This window comes from Bos indicus x Bos taurus, chromosome 11 (genome assembly GCF_003369695.1).
Source record: "Bos indicus x Bos taurus breed Angus x Brahman F1 hybrid chromosome 11, Bos_hybrid_MaternalHap_v2.0, whole genome shotgun sequence".
Taxonomy (NCBI): Eukaryota; Metazoa; Chordata; class Mammalia; order Artiodactyla; family Bovidae; genus Bos; species Bos indicus x Bos taurus.
In genome coordinates, this window is record NC_040086.1 from 94,013,805 (window position 1) to 94,030,021 (window position 16,217).

Here is a 16,217-nt window from a genome sequence, read left to right on the forward strand (position 1 = left end):
CCTCAATACATACACCCAAGCTTTGAAAGAAACATCACATCCCAAAACATTATGGGACAAAACCTTTTTGCAAAACTTCAAGAACTTGGTTTAAACCCTCATCTCCCTGAATGACTACATAAATATGCAGTGTCCTAGCCAAGGCTGAAATACAACATCAGACAAAAATGTAAGAGAAAATTTTCTTGAAAAAAATTGTTAAATAAAAAAGTAAATAATAATTTATATCAGAGTCTAATACTCAGGGCAGGTAGTCCTTGGGCCTGGGCTAGAGGTGTGTTTGAGAACAGGAGTCTTGCAAAGCAGCCGGGTTTGTACCTCCATCTTAAGGTCTTTCCAGCAGTTGTCCTCTAGTGCTCAAATTAGATATACTATGCCTGATGAAGGAGCCAGTGGACTTCGCTGATTAAACACAATAATAAGATTTGTGTAGAGAAATGCAGAAGTAGCATTTCTGACTGACAGTTATAGAGCTAAGACATTGAAAGTTAGCCCTCACCACCCCCATGGTGTTAGGGTGTGTGTGTGTCTGGGGGCAAGGGGGTCTGCTCTTAGTGAGGAAGAAAAGAAAATGCAGAGACTAGTACACCAGAGAACTACTCCTTCTGGAATTCATAGTGGGTCTGGCCTTGCTAGGCTCAAGCCCAAGATGGGAGACCCGGGTTTTGTCAGGGGCGCCTCCCTGCTATCCTGCCCTGTGCTGCTGCACATGAGCAGAGACAGGAGGCAGGCCCCTCTGACACCTACTTAACCAAGGCAGATGCAGAGGAGAGTGTGTGGGATGCCTTTACCTCCCCCTCAGGAGGCGCCCAGCAGGAGCCCACAGAGCCAGCAGCTCTGAAATCAGATTTCCACACATCCTGCAACCCCGGAATATGCCTTACCCCTCTGGCAGGAGGAAACAGAGCATTAAGTAAGTGTGCTTCTGGTGTGTGAAGGGAATTTTGGAAGACCTAAAGAAGCCTTCTCACAGGATTCTGCACTTTTTTCAAAACCTCTACGGAGGGAGCCAAGTTGGGAAACAGTTACTTACTCATTGACCCGAAAGGGGCAGGGGTGTTACTTTGAGAAGGACACAATCAGTGTCTGCAAGACGTCCTGAACTGCAGACACATACTTTATTAATAATCTTACATACACAAAATGTCCAAGGGAAAGCCTAACAGGCTAATTTCTGACAGCTCCAGATAACAGAAGGAGGAACTGAAGCCATACTGATTCTCCAGCTTCTACACACTCCACAGACGCAATGATCCCTTTTTCCACCCAAGGGATGTGATACAAATAAATAAATACAATTATCTGTAGAACTTAAAGTGCAAGGACAACATTGTAAAGTTCTTCTCCCCAAGTGCAGTGACTTATGGGAAGCAGATAGGAAAATAAAAAGAACAGCTGGAAAATTTAATTACAGAAGACCAACCCAAAAGCTGACATTGTTTCATAGAACTAGCCAATAGCCAAAGCCATTTTCCTTACCTTAAGATACAGAAGCAACTCTTTGCTCCTGAAGATAAGCGGCAGAACCCGAATCTCTGTTTGCTGTCAATGTCAGTGAGCACGAATGTGAAGTTCTGGCCAACTTGGCTAACTGTGAGGCTGCGCCAAAGAGAACAAAGGGGAAAATGAATGTGCAGTAAGTTTCCTGATAAAGTATCTAATCACAACAAGTCGTTGAACCTGTAACATTTCCTTTCTCAGTGGAATTCTTTATAAATGAACTTAACATTTACACACTTCAAGAGAAAAAACTGAGTGAGTATTTTTTAAAAAAGAAAAAGACAGCAAGCAGTGACCACTTCATCATAGCTACCAAACCTCCTACTTACTGCACTCAGGCAGGTGTCCCTGTTGAGCACTGCATCCAGTTTTGAAAGGTGCATCCTATTAACCTCATTTTACAGATGGAGAAATAGCCTAGAGTGCCACTGCGTAAGATGTCAGGTGGTAAATTGCAAAAAGCTGAATTTTAAACCTAGGCCTATCTGATACCAAAGTCTTCCCTGCCAGTTTGCTGGTAATGATGCTCACCTGATTATTCCTCTAGTTCAGAAAATAACAGGGACTGCAACAGCAGAATTTAAATGCCAGCCACAAAGTTAGACATTTGATATTATACTATCTCATTTACTCTCACAACAACCCTGGAACTTCAAGGATGTTCCCATTTTACAGAAAAGGAAACTATAGAACTTAATAAGTAAATAACTGAATCAAGTTCACGAAGCCACTAAGGGGAGGAGCTAGAATTCAAAAGAGGGCAGGGTTAGCTATTACTTTCCTAAATTCCTGTACCTTTCATAATTTCCAAATTTATGAGGACTATATTTTATATTTTATAGGACAGAAATAGCAAATGTCTTATCAATGCAAGATATTTTCTGAGAAATGGAAACAAGGTTTTACAGAAAAGCATTAAAGATAAAAACTAAAAATTCCTGCATCAACACAAAAATCAGCAGACCACACAAAAAACTAAAAACATTTCAAAAAATTAAGAAGCATATTACAAGTCAGATTAATCTAGAAACTCTTTTAAAGTTACAAAATGTTTTAAAGTCCACTTTTTAAAATCAGTTTACCAGTTAGCCTTTGGATTCCTCTTTAAAAAGTCAAATCTTATACTTCCCTGGTGGCACAGTGGATAGGAATCTGCCTGCCAACACAGGGGATACAGGTTCAATCCTTGATCTGGGAAGATTCCACATGCTGTGGAGCAACTGAGCCCATGATCTACAATTACCAGGCCTGAGCTCCACAACAAGCAAAACCACCCCAACGAGAAGCCTACGCACCACAGTGAAGAGTACAGCCCCCATTGGCCATAACTAGAGAAAGCCCATGCAAAGCAACAGAGACCTAGACAGCCAAAAATAAATAAATAAAATTTTTAAATAGTTAAATATTACAAATTCTAGTATACAAATTTATGCAAACAAAATATTTTATAATTTGACACTGACTTATTCAAAGGAACTCATTAACTTGTATTTTATATATATATTTTACAAAACATACTCAAATTGATAAAATATTCAAATTAATGCTCTCACCTATAATTTGCTATAAATTGTCAGTAGAAATGAAAAATCATGGTTCACCAGGCCTTTTCCAAAGGCCGACTGATTGAGTTTTTGACAGCATACGAATTAAGTCTTTGAATATGGATAGCATTCTTTTCTAAAATTCCCTTATACAAGCCACATAAGAAAATTAAAGTATTTTAATTTTAAAAGACTATCAAAGTATTCCAGGACAAAAGGTCAGTGGACCCTACCTGGTCATATTTAAGGAAATAATTCCTGCCCTCAAAGAATGGTTAGAGATTACAAGAAAATAATTCAGAAAGCAAAGAGAGTTCCAACTCTTTTTTAACTAGGAAGGTGAACAAAAACAAGGTAGGAATTTAAAAGCAAGATGGTAATAAAACAGGTGTAAGTAAGTAATGCTATCCCTCCACCTTATGTAAGCCAGAAGAAGGAACACATTCCTATAAAAGTTATAGAGCTGTCAAGGGGATACCAAAACGCTACCTTCTTATGGCTGTTATGTTTTATCTATAAAGCTTGGATACAGTGTTACTATGGTGACTTAATACTATGTTTTAAAGGGGGATTATATGATTAATTTTAACAAGGTTGAGAACTGAAGATGTGTGAGAAACAGAATTCTAGCTCACATAATTAAAGTGATTGGGGGAAAAAAGTGGGCCTCATCAGAGGAGGGGGAAACCCTGTGTTATTAAACTATTTAAAGCAACAGGTCAAGATGATTCTAAGTTACAGATAAGGTCATGCTTTTATGAAGTACTATTATGTATTCATATAAAAGATGACTGTTCATTATCTTAACTAAGGTTTGGTTTCACTTCTAGAATTTTTAAAAAGAAGAATCCTACAAGGAAAGGTACTGATACAACTAGATGAAAAAAAATACCCAGGATTTCTAGGAAAAGGACACAGAAGGAACACAACTTGGTTTGTGATCTGAGTGTCCTTAATTTCTCTATTATCTGTTCACTACCTTTAAAAAGGCTGAAAACTCTTTCAGCTACACTGTAGGCTCAAAGAAAGGTTCATTACTCATTTGCTTGGTTCAAATCCCAACTCAACCACTTCCTACTGAGCCTTAGTTTAGCAAGTTACTTAACCTCCTGAGCAGCTCAGTTTCTTCTCCTGAAAACAATCATCCAACTCAAAGCATATCTGGGGAATAAGTGAGTGTCTGGTACAAAGGCTAGACCACAGTAAGAACAATTAATAGAAGAGACACAAGTTGATACTTGCAATGAAAACTAAATTTCATCTTAGAATCTTCTTGCCTCAGCTTTGTAATATTTGAAAGTGGAAATAGGAAGGCTGCCTTTCTTCCCTCTCTATCACATCTTTTCAGCAAGGGGGAGTCTTCTGGGTGACCAAGAAAGTTGCTCATTCTTACATTAAAGTGAAAAAGATTCTTTTGGGGGTGCCACAACTTAGAAGGTGGGCACTTACTATTCTCAGTTGATTCACTTTTTAAATTCCCAGCAGGATGAAGTACAAGTCATTAAGAGCCCCAGATCATTAAATCCTAAAATATTTTTTCCTTGGACAGTTCAAATTAACATTCAAATTGAGTTCAGATTAACTCAAAGGAGTCTTAATCTTCAAGGAATTTATCATTCCCTCTCTACTTGCTGAGGTAGTCTGTAACAGTGTTCACTATTTCTCCATAAAAATGACTGTGGGGAAAGGATTGGCTTTCTTAAAGACTGCAGTTTTTGTGATTACCTCCAGGATCAGAATCCATATACTTTTTTAATAAAAATCAGATTTCATAATGATTAAAGGCAGTGGGAACCTTAGAAACCAACTCATCCAACTCTCTTGTTTCATAGATAGGGAAGTTGAGGCTCAGGATGTTTTATTGTGGTGGTGATGGTGGTTTTGGTTTGCTTTTTTTCTTTTCAAAATAACCAAGACCAAAAGAAAAACCCACACACAATTCTGGTTGAAAATCCTTTCCATTCTGCCACACTGCATCAAATACAAGGAAAACTCTCCCAAGAAGTTACTATTTAGTTTAAGGAACTCAGGTATGTGAGGAATTCAGATAGTTGTCTCATCAAACAGACTAACTATACTTCCCACTAAGCAAGAGAAACCAAACTTGAGTACTTCCAGAATTAAGCCCAAGCGACCAGAGCCAGTATCACCCTTAGCTGTGCTTTCCACCTAGCTGTCTAGGTGAATACAGAAAATAGAAAACAACAACCATCTCAACCACAGACTTTAAATTTCATGCTGCCTCTTAAATGCCTGTCAGCCATTCAAGACCCCTCCTGCAGCATTTTGCCTAATCTTCAAATTATTTATAGGTTCAATGTATGAATGGTATGAAGCATGTGGATGGATAGTTTGATTCCAATCTTCCAGTCAGCAATCAGATTTCCTATATCAGCCTCACTTTTAAGTTTGAGGTGAGACAGTGGGATGGCATCACTGACTCAATGAACATAAGTTTGAACAAACTCCAGCAGATAGTGAAGGTCAGGGAAGCCTGGTGTGCTACACAGTTCATGGGGTCGCAAAGAGTCAGTCATGACTTAGCGACTGAACAACAACACTTTTAAGTTTAGCTACATATCTTACAAACCAAGCAAGTACACTGCGCACTGGAACAAGTACTGAACATACAACATCCATCCCGCTGTGGAGCTGCCTGTCTCGATGGAGAAGCATAAACAAACACAAAGCGTATAGCTCGTGATAGTGTTATATGAAACCAAAGAAAGAACAAAGAGGGAAACGGAAGAAAAGGGAAAAGCCCTACTGAGATAATATGGTCAGAGACAGCTTCTCAAAAATGATGACAATACTGACCTAAAGGATGGGATGGAGTCTCTTCACTCCAGAACAGGGGACTTGGTGTTTCAGGCAGAGAAAGAGCTTCACAGAGAAGCTGTTTCTTTGGTTAGAAACAGCTGGGCATGCTCACGGTACAAAAAGGACTTCAGTACATCTAAGGCACAGGGGAGCAGAAGGAAGTGATTTAAGAAGGTGCTAGATAAAGCAAGCACCAGATCACGCAGAGTACTCCATAGATCATGGTAAAGAATTAAGATTGACTGATTGATTAGTAAGGGCAATGGAAAGGTATTCAATGATTTCAATCAAGAGAATAACAGTCTGGTCTACAGTTCTATAATTTTTATCTGACTCTTAGATGGAAAAGTTTGGAAGAAGGCAGAAGCAGAAAAAGAGAAATCAGGAGGCTAGAGCAAGTCCAGGTGAGGCTAGATGGTGGCTTAACTCCTGTACTGAGAGTGAAAATGGATCAGGTGGATAGATAGAGTCAGCAGATGAATTGAGATAGAGTAAAAAGGCAGTATATTACCATTTAATGGTAGGAAAGACTAACATGCTTGGGAAGAGCTCCAAGAGTTTTATTTGTGATATTAAGTCTAAGAAACTTGTAAATAGAAATGTCGAGTACATAGCTGAACACACTACATAGGAAATCTGGGGAAAGGCTTGGGCTGCTGCTGCTAAGTCACTTCAGTCATGTCCGACTCTGTGCAACCCCATAGACGGCAGCCCACCAGGCTCCCCCATCCCTGGGATTCTCCAGACAAGAATACTGGAGTGAGTTGCCATTTCCTTCTCCAATGCATGAAAATGAAAAGTGAAAGTGAAGTCACTCAGTCGTGTCTGACTCTCAGTGACCCCACGAACTGCAGCCTACCAGCCTCCTCCATCCGTGGGATTTTCCAGGCAAGAGTACTGGAGTGGGGTGCCACTGCCTTCTCCAAGGCTTGGGCTAGAGCTATTAATCAGAAAGGCATCCACGCAAAGATGGTGTTTCACACCACAGTAAAGGATAAGATCACTTAGAAACAAAGTTCAGAGAGATACAAGAGAAACCAGGACTAAGTCAGAGAAACACCAGTTTAAAGGATGTGCCGTGCTGTGCTCAGTCATGTCTCTTTGCGATCCCATGGACTGCAGCCCACCAGGTTCCTCTGTCCATGGGGATTCTGCAGGCAAGAATACTGGAGTAGGTTGCCATTTCCTACTTCAGGGGATCTTCCCAACCCGGGGATGGAACCCAGGTCTCCTGCATTGCAGGCAGATTCTTTGCCATCTGAGCCAGCAGGGAAGCCCATTTAAAGGATGAGTAGAGATCAACAAGGAAGAAAAGAAGAACCACCAGGCAGAACAAGCAGGAAGGAGTGGTCGACTGTATCCACAGGCATCAAGATAAAAGACACCTACCGAATTGAGCAACATGGAGGCTTCAGACAATCTTGATAAGAAAAGCTCTAGCTGAATGTCAGAGCAGAAGACAAGCTTAAGAAGGCAGAGCAATAAATTAAATAGTGCAGGTAACTCTTCCAAAAAGAGGAGAAATAGGCAGTAATTGAATGGGCATGAAGAATCAAAAAAGTGAAAGTGAATTCGCTCAGCCGTGTCCAACTCTTTGCGACCCAATGGACTGTAGCCCACCAGGCTCCTCTGTCCATGGGATTTTGTAGGCAAGAATACTGGAGTGGGTTGCCATTTCCTTCTCCAGAGGATCTTCCTGACCCAGGGATTGAACCTGCGTCTCCCACATTGTAGGCAGATGCTTTACCATCTGAACTACCACAGAAGTCAACAGACTTCATGAAGAGTCAAAAATGGCTATTATTTTTAGGATGGAGGAATACCAGAATGTTTTTAAGCTGTTAGGAATAATTCCATACAGAATACAGGCAGAGGCTTATGATGCAGGAGAAAGAAGATGAAACAGTAAGGCTTGGACTTTGGATTAGAATCCCAGATATACCACTCACTACTGATGTGATGAGCATAGGCACCTTTCTGAGCCTTATCTCTAAAATAGGAAAAATACTTACTTTGCAAAGTGGTTTTAAAAGTTAGAAATAATGTATACAAAGTAACTGGCATCTAATAGGTACACAGTGGAAGTAATTATTATTGTTATGAATTTATAAAATTTGAGAGATGGAACTGAAACATTTTACCAAACCTGTTTATTACAGCTTCCCAGCAAGTACTTATTGGGCCATCTACTGCCAAAGCATCCACTGCAGCTGCTTCTCCTTTCCCTCAGAGTATATGAAACATCAGACACGAATCAAGTTTTATCAAACTACCACATCTCCCAACCTTTAGTCATATGAACCTCAAAGCTTCCTTCCATAAACACACCTTTCATCTGCCTAAGACTCGGGTTTTTTACATTAGCTGCGCAAAGATCCAATTGGCAAAAATGGCATTGACCCCAAATGCCCGGAGACTAAGAGTAGGTAACACACTGCCAAATATCTGCTCGAGAAACTCACTCTTAACAACAGAGATGCCTCCACTCCCTCATCTACATGAGCCTGGCAAAGTAAAAATGAATCATAACTAGAGAATCAAAAAAGTATCAAAACAGAACAAGTATCAAAAGTAGAAGGAACAGCAGGGATCTAGTTCAATTCCCTCATTTCATCCACGAAGAAACTAAGGTGCTTGTGGGAGAAGTCACTTGTCTAACAGTACACAGCAAGTCAATGGCAGAATGAAAACTATAACTGAGGTCTCCTAGTTGCTACCCTTGATGCCCTGTCCACTAAAGCCCAATTGCTTCATGGTTCTCGAATGCTATACAAAATGGTCACGGGGCATAGATTAACCAATAGTTCAAGCTAAACCAAGGGATTAAACCAAGGGATTAAACCAAGGATGGAAAACAAGGGATGAAGGTGGCCAAATGGATTCCGTTTTGAAAAGTACAGCAGGATGAATGTATAGAAGTGGAAGCAAGAAGAGAGGTCTGGGCAGACACATGCCAATGCACTAATCATGTGCCTCAGTTTCATCTTTCAATTATCTGAACAAAAATGGGTTTAATTTTCTTCAGTTATCTGAATTTTCTACTTTTTCACAATAAATATATATTGCTTTTGAAATAAATGTTAAGAATGCTTGGTTAATTTGTGGTGTGATGGATCTAATGGTGGCAGTATGATATAGAACAAGTACGATGGAACTGGAAGTCATACAAATGTGGGTTTCAAAAGCAGCTCTACCACTTACCGATGGTGGGACCTTGGGCACATTACTGAACCTCTCTGAGCCTCTGTTTTCTCATATGTGGCTTTATGACAATGGCAATGTTGCCTTTAGTTGTAAGACAACATTTAGATGTGTAAGCCTTTAGTGAAGGAAAAGAACACAACACAATTCATGGCACATAACAGATACGTAAGAAAACGGTAAATAGCATCAGAACCACATTTGCACCTGTGATTACATCCTAAATCATTAAATGATGCCTCTGCCCTTGAAAAGACTGTCATTTCACTTCATGCTTATGTCACTCGTGTGTGTACTAGTATAATTAATAGGACAACTGAATGGTAGCTGGTTTTATGGTTCTGAAAGAAGACAAGCACAAACATGGAGAAGAATAGCTTTTCCATCATCCAGTGAGTCTCCTGAGTGCTTTGACCAACTGAAGCAGGTTGCCAGCTATCGAGAGCAAGTAAGTAGCACTGCAATATGAAGTGGTATTCAAATCTTTAAGAGACTGCTTTCATAAACAATAATAAAAATTTTTGAGAGTGATACAAGGATCTCAGCACTGTCACTTCACTGTTCCTTTCCATCAAGAGCCTCAAGTATAGTGTAGGGGAGACATGACTTTGGCTTGGGAATAAGATTATCTGCTTTTTATTCCCCCAGCTCTGTAATTACATAGTTGTGATATAAGCAAGGCATTTCACCTCTACAGATCCTACTTTCCCTTCTGTAAAATGGGATGCTTGAGTCAGATGAATTTCAGCTTTAAAGTCCTGTGGTCTTATTCCCACACATTTTCAAGACCCCCTTTCTTGCGAGAATCCAAGCTCTCCGGACACACACAGTATCCTCAGCAGGAGGCTCTACCTGCTCGGGTCAAATGATCTCTAGATCTCTAGGCTCATTCAGTTTCTTGTCTACTTTGCTCTTCAGTGTTGGGATCTCCCATTTACCCTCTTCTTGCTGTCCTTGCAGTCTCAATACAAGCCTCACTCACTATACAATGTTTTCTTTGACCTTCTCTGTCTTTCCCAACCTCACTACCCTTTTAGATAGATATTCTTTACTGTGTCTTTACAAAACTTTCTGGACTAGACTGAGAAACATGTGAAGAGTATGATACCATTTCCATATCACCCAACGTAATGCTACATATCCTGAACCTTCCTTGGTTCTTTTTTAAAAAAAGATACCACCACCATCTATCACCTAGAGTTGCTGGGAAGAATAAATGAGGTATTACTGTAAAAATGTCCAGAACATTGACTAGAATCATTTAAGAACTGAAATACTAATTCTCTTCTTTCCCTCCCTCTATTTGATGACTGGTCTTCCCACAAAGTGGTCTACTAAAAAAATGCACTCATTGTGGGAGACGGACATCTAAACTGTGCTGACAGCCTAAGCAATCCTTGGTAAGTCACAATTTCTCTACAACTCAGATTTCTTCCAGTGAAGAAAACAGCACTTGTTCTCATCTTTTATGACAGGAGGATAAAATGAGATAATACATGAGAAAACACTTTCTTTTGAAGAGCTACCAGCATTATTATGTTTCATAACTCCTAGCTTCAGAAAGAAAAATCTTAAAACAACAGATGAGACAGCAAGATGTCAATGTTAACGGATGATTTGATGATGACTGTGAAAATCCCACTCTTGATATATACCAGAAATATCAGAAAGTTGTATTACTGTTCCTTGAGGTAGAAAAGCACAGATACTGAAAAGATTAGGAAGCTTTCTTTTTTGAAACTAATCACCTGGAGCATTATTTATCTCTCATGCCAACATACTTTCTAAGTCAAACAATATCATAAATACATCTGGGGTTTCGTGGGTCTTGGAATCTGGACATATCCATTCGACTGTGCTAACTGCAAGCTAATAAAAAACAGTGACATTAAAACTTCAGTTTTGTTTTGTTTTATTTTTTTTGGTAAATAAACTTAATTGGCTCAGTCAGTAAAGAGTCTGTCTGCAATGCAGAAGACTGGGTTTGATCCCTGGGTTGGGAAGATCCCTGGAGAAGGAAATGGCAACCCACTCCAGTATTCTTGCCTGGAAAATCCCATGGACAGAGGAGCCTGGTGGGCTACAGTCCATGGAGTCACAAGAGTCAGACACAACTTAGCGACTAAACCTACCTACCTAAACTTAATTATTATCATCTTCTCTGCACTGAAGTATGCCACAGGTAGAAGTGGGGCAACAGAAAAGAAAAAATGCAGTCCCCCAAATACAGTGATTTATTTGTATCAATGAGAGTTATCAATGCCTACAGGGTGGGTAAAACAATACAATCTAAGAAAGAACCATTGCACACAGTAAAGATTAAAATATATCCATAAAGAGACATTTCAGTTCCAAATGTTTTTGTGAAAAAAAAAATATATATATGAGGAACACAATTAGAGAAGGCTAATTTGGAGAAAAGCATTTTAGAAGAAAGATGTTTTTCCAACAAAGTAAAGCCATCAGACATTACTAGTGACAGAACAAATTTTAGGACTATGCTTTTAGTCCTAAAGGACTAAAACCTAAGGACTTTGCTTTTCTTCCATTCTAGAATGTAATTACTCAGACAGATAGGTAAGTAAAGATGGGTGTGTGGTGTGAGAGAGAGAGAGGGAAGGGGTGTGTGTGTATTTGGAGGGATTTAATCTCCTTGCACATTTCTTCTAATATTAGTTTATAAAGTCAATTAAGGAATACCTATCCAAAACAGATCACACTCTAACAAGGAGTCATATAAAAATATATTCTTATTTTTCTTTGTTAAACATCTCGCCACATTTTTAAAACATTTCAGCTTTATTAATCTGTATAAATATGTCCCTGCCATAATTTGTAATACAGTTTATAAGCGACTGGAGGAGATTTCATGCATCGCTAATTCATACATACAAATGTGAAGTTTGCATTAAACCTCTCTAAACAAAACCCTATTTCCTTGCTTTTTTTAGAAGCAATAGGATAAAGAAAAGACAAGAGGACTCTCATTACAGAGACTGACCCTCTTAAAATTAAGGCTATTCTGTTTTGAGCATCAACCTGCTACTAAAACAGCCCTGGTATCAGGATTTTAAAAGGCCTGAGTCTGGAAAGACTACAGTGGTTGACTGGCTTAAAAAATAACATGTTAGAACCAGAGAAAACAGTGATTATAAGTGGTTGGCAACATTCCAGAGCTGCTTTTTAGTACTCCTTTGCTTTTTAGTACTCTTTTAGACTCCTTTGGCTACCAATTCCCATCTCACACCATTCTTAGGTTTATGCCAAATAAACCAGGACACTGCGAATACAAAGTGTAGAAAAGATCCAAGCAGAATACTACCCATATGCACTCCAAATCACTAAATTCTTTCAGGCCTGCCTTGTCTGGGTATACTAAAATATACAACAGAACCTTCCTGAAGATGGGCACACTGTATAACTTTCTTGGAACAGATTATGGCACTTATTATTTATAATGATATTTTCTAAAACCTCTATCACTAAAAGTAGAATTTTTAATATATAACATTTACACAGTTTCATAGTTCAATTTTCCATGAAGAGAACATTACAAATAGGCAGCAATCAAGTGAAAAAATAAATGACTGCAAAAATAATGTTTAAACTATAAAGAAAAATATATAGACATTTCTTGAAAATAGGATAATTGTTTTGTCATTTTATTAACAGTAAATTATAGTTTTATTAGTTAAAAAAACTTCTAAAATTGTTTTAAAAGTAAGCCATTTATTTATAAATTAGCTATTGGCTTATTTAAAAACAAAAGTAGTCCCTCAGACTATTTTAATTATCTTCAAGTTATCATATTTGTACTGCTTCAAGAGACAGTGAATCATAATGCAATACTAAGGAAATATTCAGATGACTTATTTTTTAGTTTAGCAATCTATTGAAAATGCTTATTTCCCCAAAGATACTATTCTTAGCCAGCTACACAAAATTCAAGACACTATTTGGCAACATGCCTTTTAAATAGCTGAATACCTTTGAACAAGTTGGGCCTATGTTGATTTAAAGTTGAAGTCTAACAAATTTAAAACAAAGTCCATATAATACTCATAAGGCAATATTACTTGGTTAAGTAAAATATATTCATATTTCAATAAAAATTAAATAGAACTGGATTAAATACCAACCATTCTTAATCATGGTTTGAGTCTGATAACCAAAATTTAAAAATTAATGTCACATAAACTACATCATACAAACTAACCAGTGCAAAGCTCTAGGCTTTAAACTTTTTGATGGTGTCAATAAAATCCCCAGGAAAGGAGAATACTGTAACTCTCCTTGGAACATAGGTGTTTTAAATCATGGTTAAACAGACAGAATGTTAAGAATGGTATGGTTTTTATTTTCCATAGCAAGTTTATTGACACTTTTTCTTTCTAGTAAAGTTTGAAAATCTGATACTACCTGTCCACATAGAAGGGGAAACAAAACTTGGTCAGAGTCTGTAGAACTTCCTGTGGAGAGAAAGAGAGATAATTTATACATCTAATGGGACCAATAAATCTAACATTAACCACGGCACACAATCTAGCAACTTTACCCTAAAGAAAGAGGAGACAGATGAAGAAATATGGGCTTTATCAATTACATGGGAGGAGTACCAGGCAGTCAATCATGAGAAATAATAAACATGATCAAACTTCATTAAAAATGAAAAATTAATCAAGAATCACACATGGGCAAGCAGCAGGAGTCGTGCAGGAAAGCTCTGAAGGGAGGGAGGCGGGTGGGTTGCTGAGTGTTAACACCCCTCCAGGGACCATCTCCAGCCTGACCATATGGATCAGAGTGAATAACACTGAGCCACATGGGTTTGGCCTGGCAGGGCCGCTGTTGCTGGCACCATTTTTGCCTGTTACCTAGGAACAGAGGGGGCCAGGATTAGACAACGCTTCTCAACATCAATAGGCCAAATCACAAGCAAAATAGAGAACCAACTTGAAGATAATTGTCCCCAAACATTATCAACTACATTTTTTTTTAGAGTTTAAAACTTTATTTATTTACATTATAAAGAAGTTACCATTTCTGGCATGAATTTATTTTGTAATCAAAATATAAAAATTTTAAGGGTGCAGTATTTTTAGTCTTTATCATTAAATATCATTATCAAAATTGTACACACTTACCTGCTTGCAATTTATAAAAACCCAAAGCAAACTACCAGTTTAAATTTCTTTTTACAAATATGTACATATATAACACCAAACATTATTCCAGGAAAGTATGCAAAAGGGTACAAGAAAAACCAGACCCTTCAAAGAGTTATTCATAAAAGAGAAACTTCTAACATTAGGAATACTATATGAGACACAATATAAAGTGGTATATGACTTTTCCTAATAGATACACTGCACGTATAGAGAATATATACGCTGCAACACACAAACTCAAGTAATTATTATTTCCTTCGTAGAATTTTCTCTAACTTGACTTAATTTTAATAGCAAACTTGGACAGACCACAGTTGGTGCTTATCATAAGTTCATAGACCAATGTTATAAATTTTGAAAAAGTATTCCTTTCATGCACTTGATTTGCTTTTTAACAATTTAAAATCCCAACTTCAAGACAAAATGAAGAACACATTTTTCAGTCATTGAGAAGCTGGTTCAAATTAAAACAAACCTGCCCATTGCAAATCCTAATCCAAGTGATAAATTAAAGATCAGTTTACAAATGTAGCACTTTTCTAACCAATAATAATGAATTATCAATGCTAACTGAATTGATGCTTCTCGCTTCATTTATTTTTAAAACCAGTTCTATCATTCAAGAAATAAACCACATCAATCTAATAACCCACTCAATGAAGCAGAAAGCACATTGACTTCCTCTGCCAGAGCATGTTCTGCCTACATAATTCAATTGAGCATATCCTACTTTTTAATATCATTTTGGACTGGATGTATATCACAGCGCTGTTAAGGCACGTGGTGAAACAGAAAAGGAAAAGAAAAGTGAAAAATGGTGAGTAAGAATACTTCAGCATATCCTGGGGGCATTACTAATACATTAGTTAATTTCATAACGTGGCATAGTCAAAGACTATATATGTATGTGTGTATGTGTATATATTGTTTTAAAATTCATGTTAAAATAAATTGCAATAGGTAACAGGGAAACAGAAAAACAATGGCAATTTCTCAATGCATAATGTTATTATCAGGCCAATACTGGCAAAGAGATCATACAAAATATTCATTTTAATGTCTGCAGTTTTAATTATAAAATATATTATAACCCCCCCCCAAACTAGGCTCTTAGGATTTACATGCAAAATGAAATTCCTTACAAATTCCTTTCACATCAAGTTTCAAATACCACAAAGCATTGCTTGACTCTAGTTTATGTACCAAGCATTCTTTAAAACTCAGTCCCCTGTGCTCACTCATTGCCAACATCAGCTAAAAAGACATTTTATCCTTTACCCTTCAAAAGTTAGAGGTGCAGAAACACTCCTCTACTCTATGCTGGAGTTGAGCTGCCAAAAGGCCTCAAGATTTTTTGAAAGAAAAGACCCCCATGGCTACAGCAGAGTCAGAGAAATCTGATATGACCAACTTATTACTTACTACAATATAGAAACTAGTTACCACTTTCTAATGTCAAGAGTAATAACCAACCATGAACTTGTCTGTCAGATAATATTAGAATAAATATCAAAATACCCAACGTAGGCCGAGTATAACCCACCTCCCAAGAGTTTTCCTTTTTACTCCAGAAAGCAGTGGTAAGTCTAATTAAGCAATGGGATGGAGGAGGGGAGGAGGGAAGGGAATAAAGGCAAATGTAGGCACATGTTTGTGCATTACAATATGTTTCTTCATGTTTGTGATATTACAAGAGCTTGATATTCCAATTTAAGTCAAACAACATGGTGGTGTGCTGTCAGAGAAGAAAACAAAAATGAGCATTACTCTGTGTTAGGCATATTCACACATTATCTCAATCAGAACTGAAAAATTAACTTCTCAGTTTGGGGAGGACAGGAAGAAGGGGAAAACAAGTAATGTTTTCTATAAACAAAAACTGATGAAACAAACCAATTTTCTTAATACTAATGTTCTCCCCTATTTATAAACATTTAACTACCTGATCCTCTCATTCCAAAGAAAAACACAATTAGTTTGATAT

The 16,217-nt window shown here is 37.8% G+C and overlaps 1 protein-coding gene across 6 annotated transcripts in view; it reads right to left on the bottom strand.

The window, feature by feature from the left end:
• DENND1A (DENN domain containing 1A) overlaps window positions 1–16,217 on the bottom strand; it is a 531,115-nt gene that overhangs the window by 348,186 nt on the left and 166,712 nt on the right. For 5 of the 6 annotated variants that reach the window (XM_027556228.1, XM_027556226.1, XM_027556227.1 and 2 more), the window contains exons 4-5: window positions 13,485–13,534; window positions 1,480–1,599 (exon numbers count right to left, since the gene is read on the bottom strand). The exons of the other annotated variant lie outside the window; for it this stretch is intronic. In XM_027556228.1, the coding sequence (XP_027412029.1) occupies window positions 1,480–1,599; window positions 13,485–13,534 (170 nt within the window). The remainder of the gene's footprint in view (window positions 1–1,479; window positions 1,600–13,484; window positions 13,535–16,217) is intronic. 6 annotated transcript variants of the gene reach the window in all.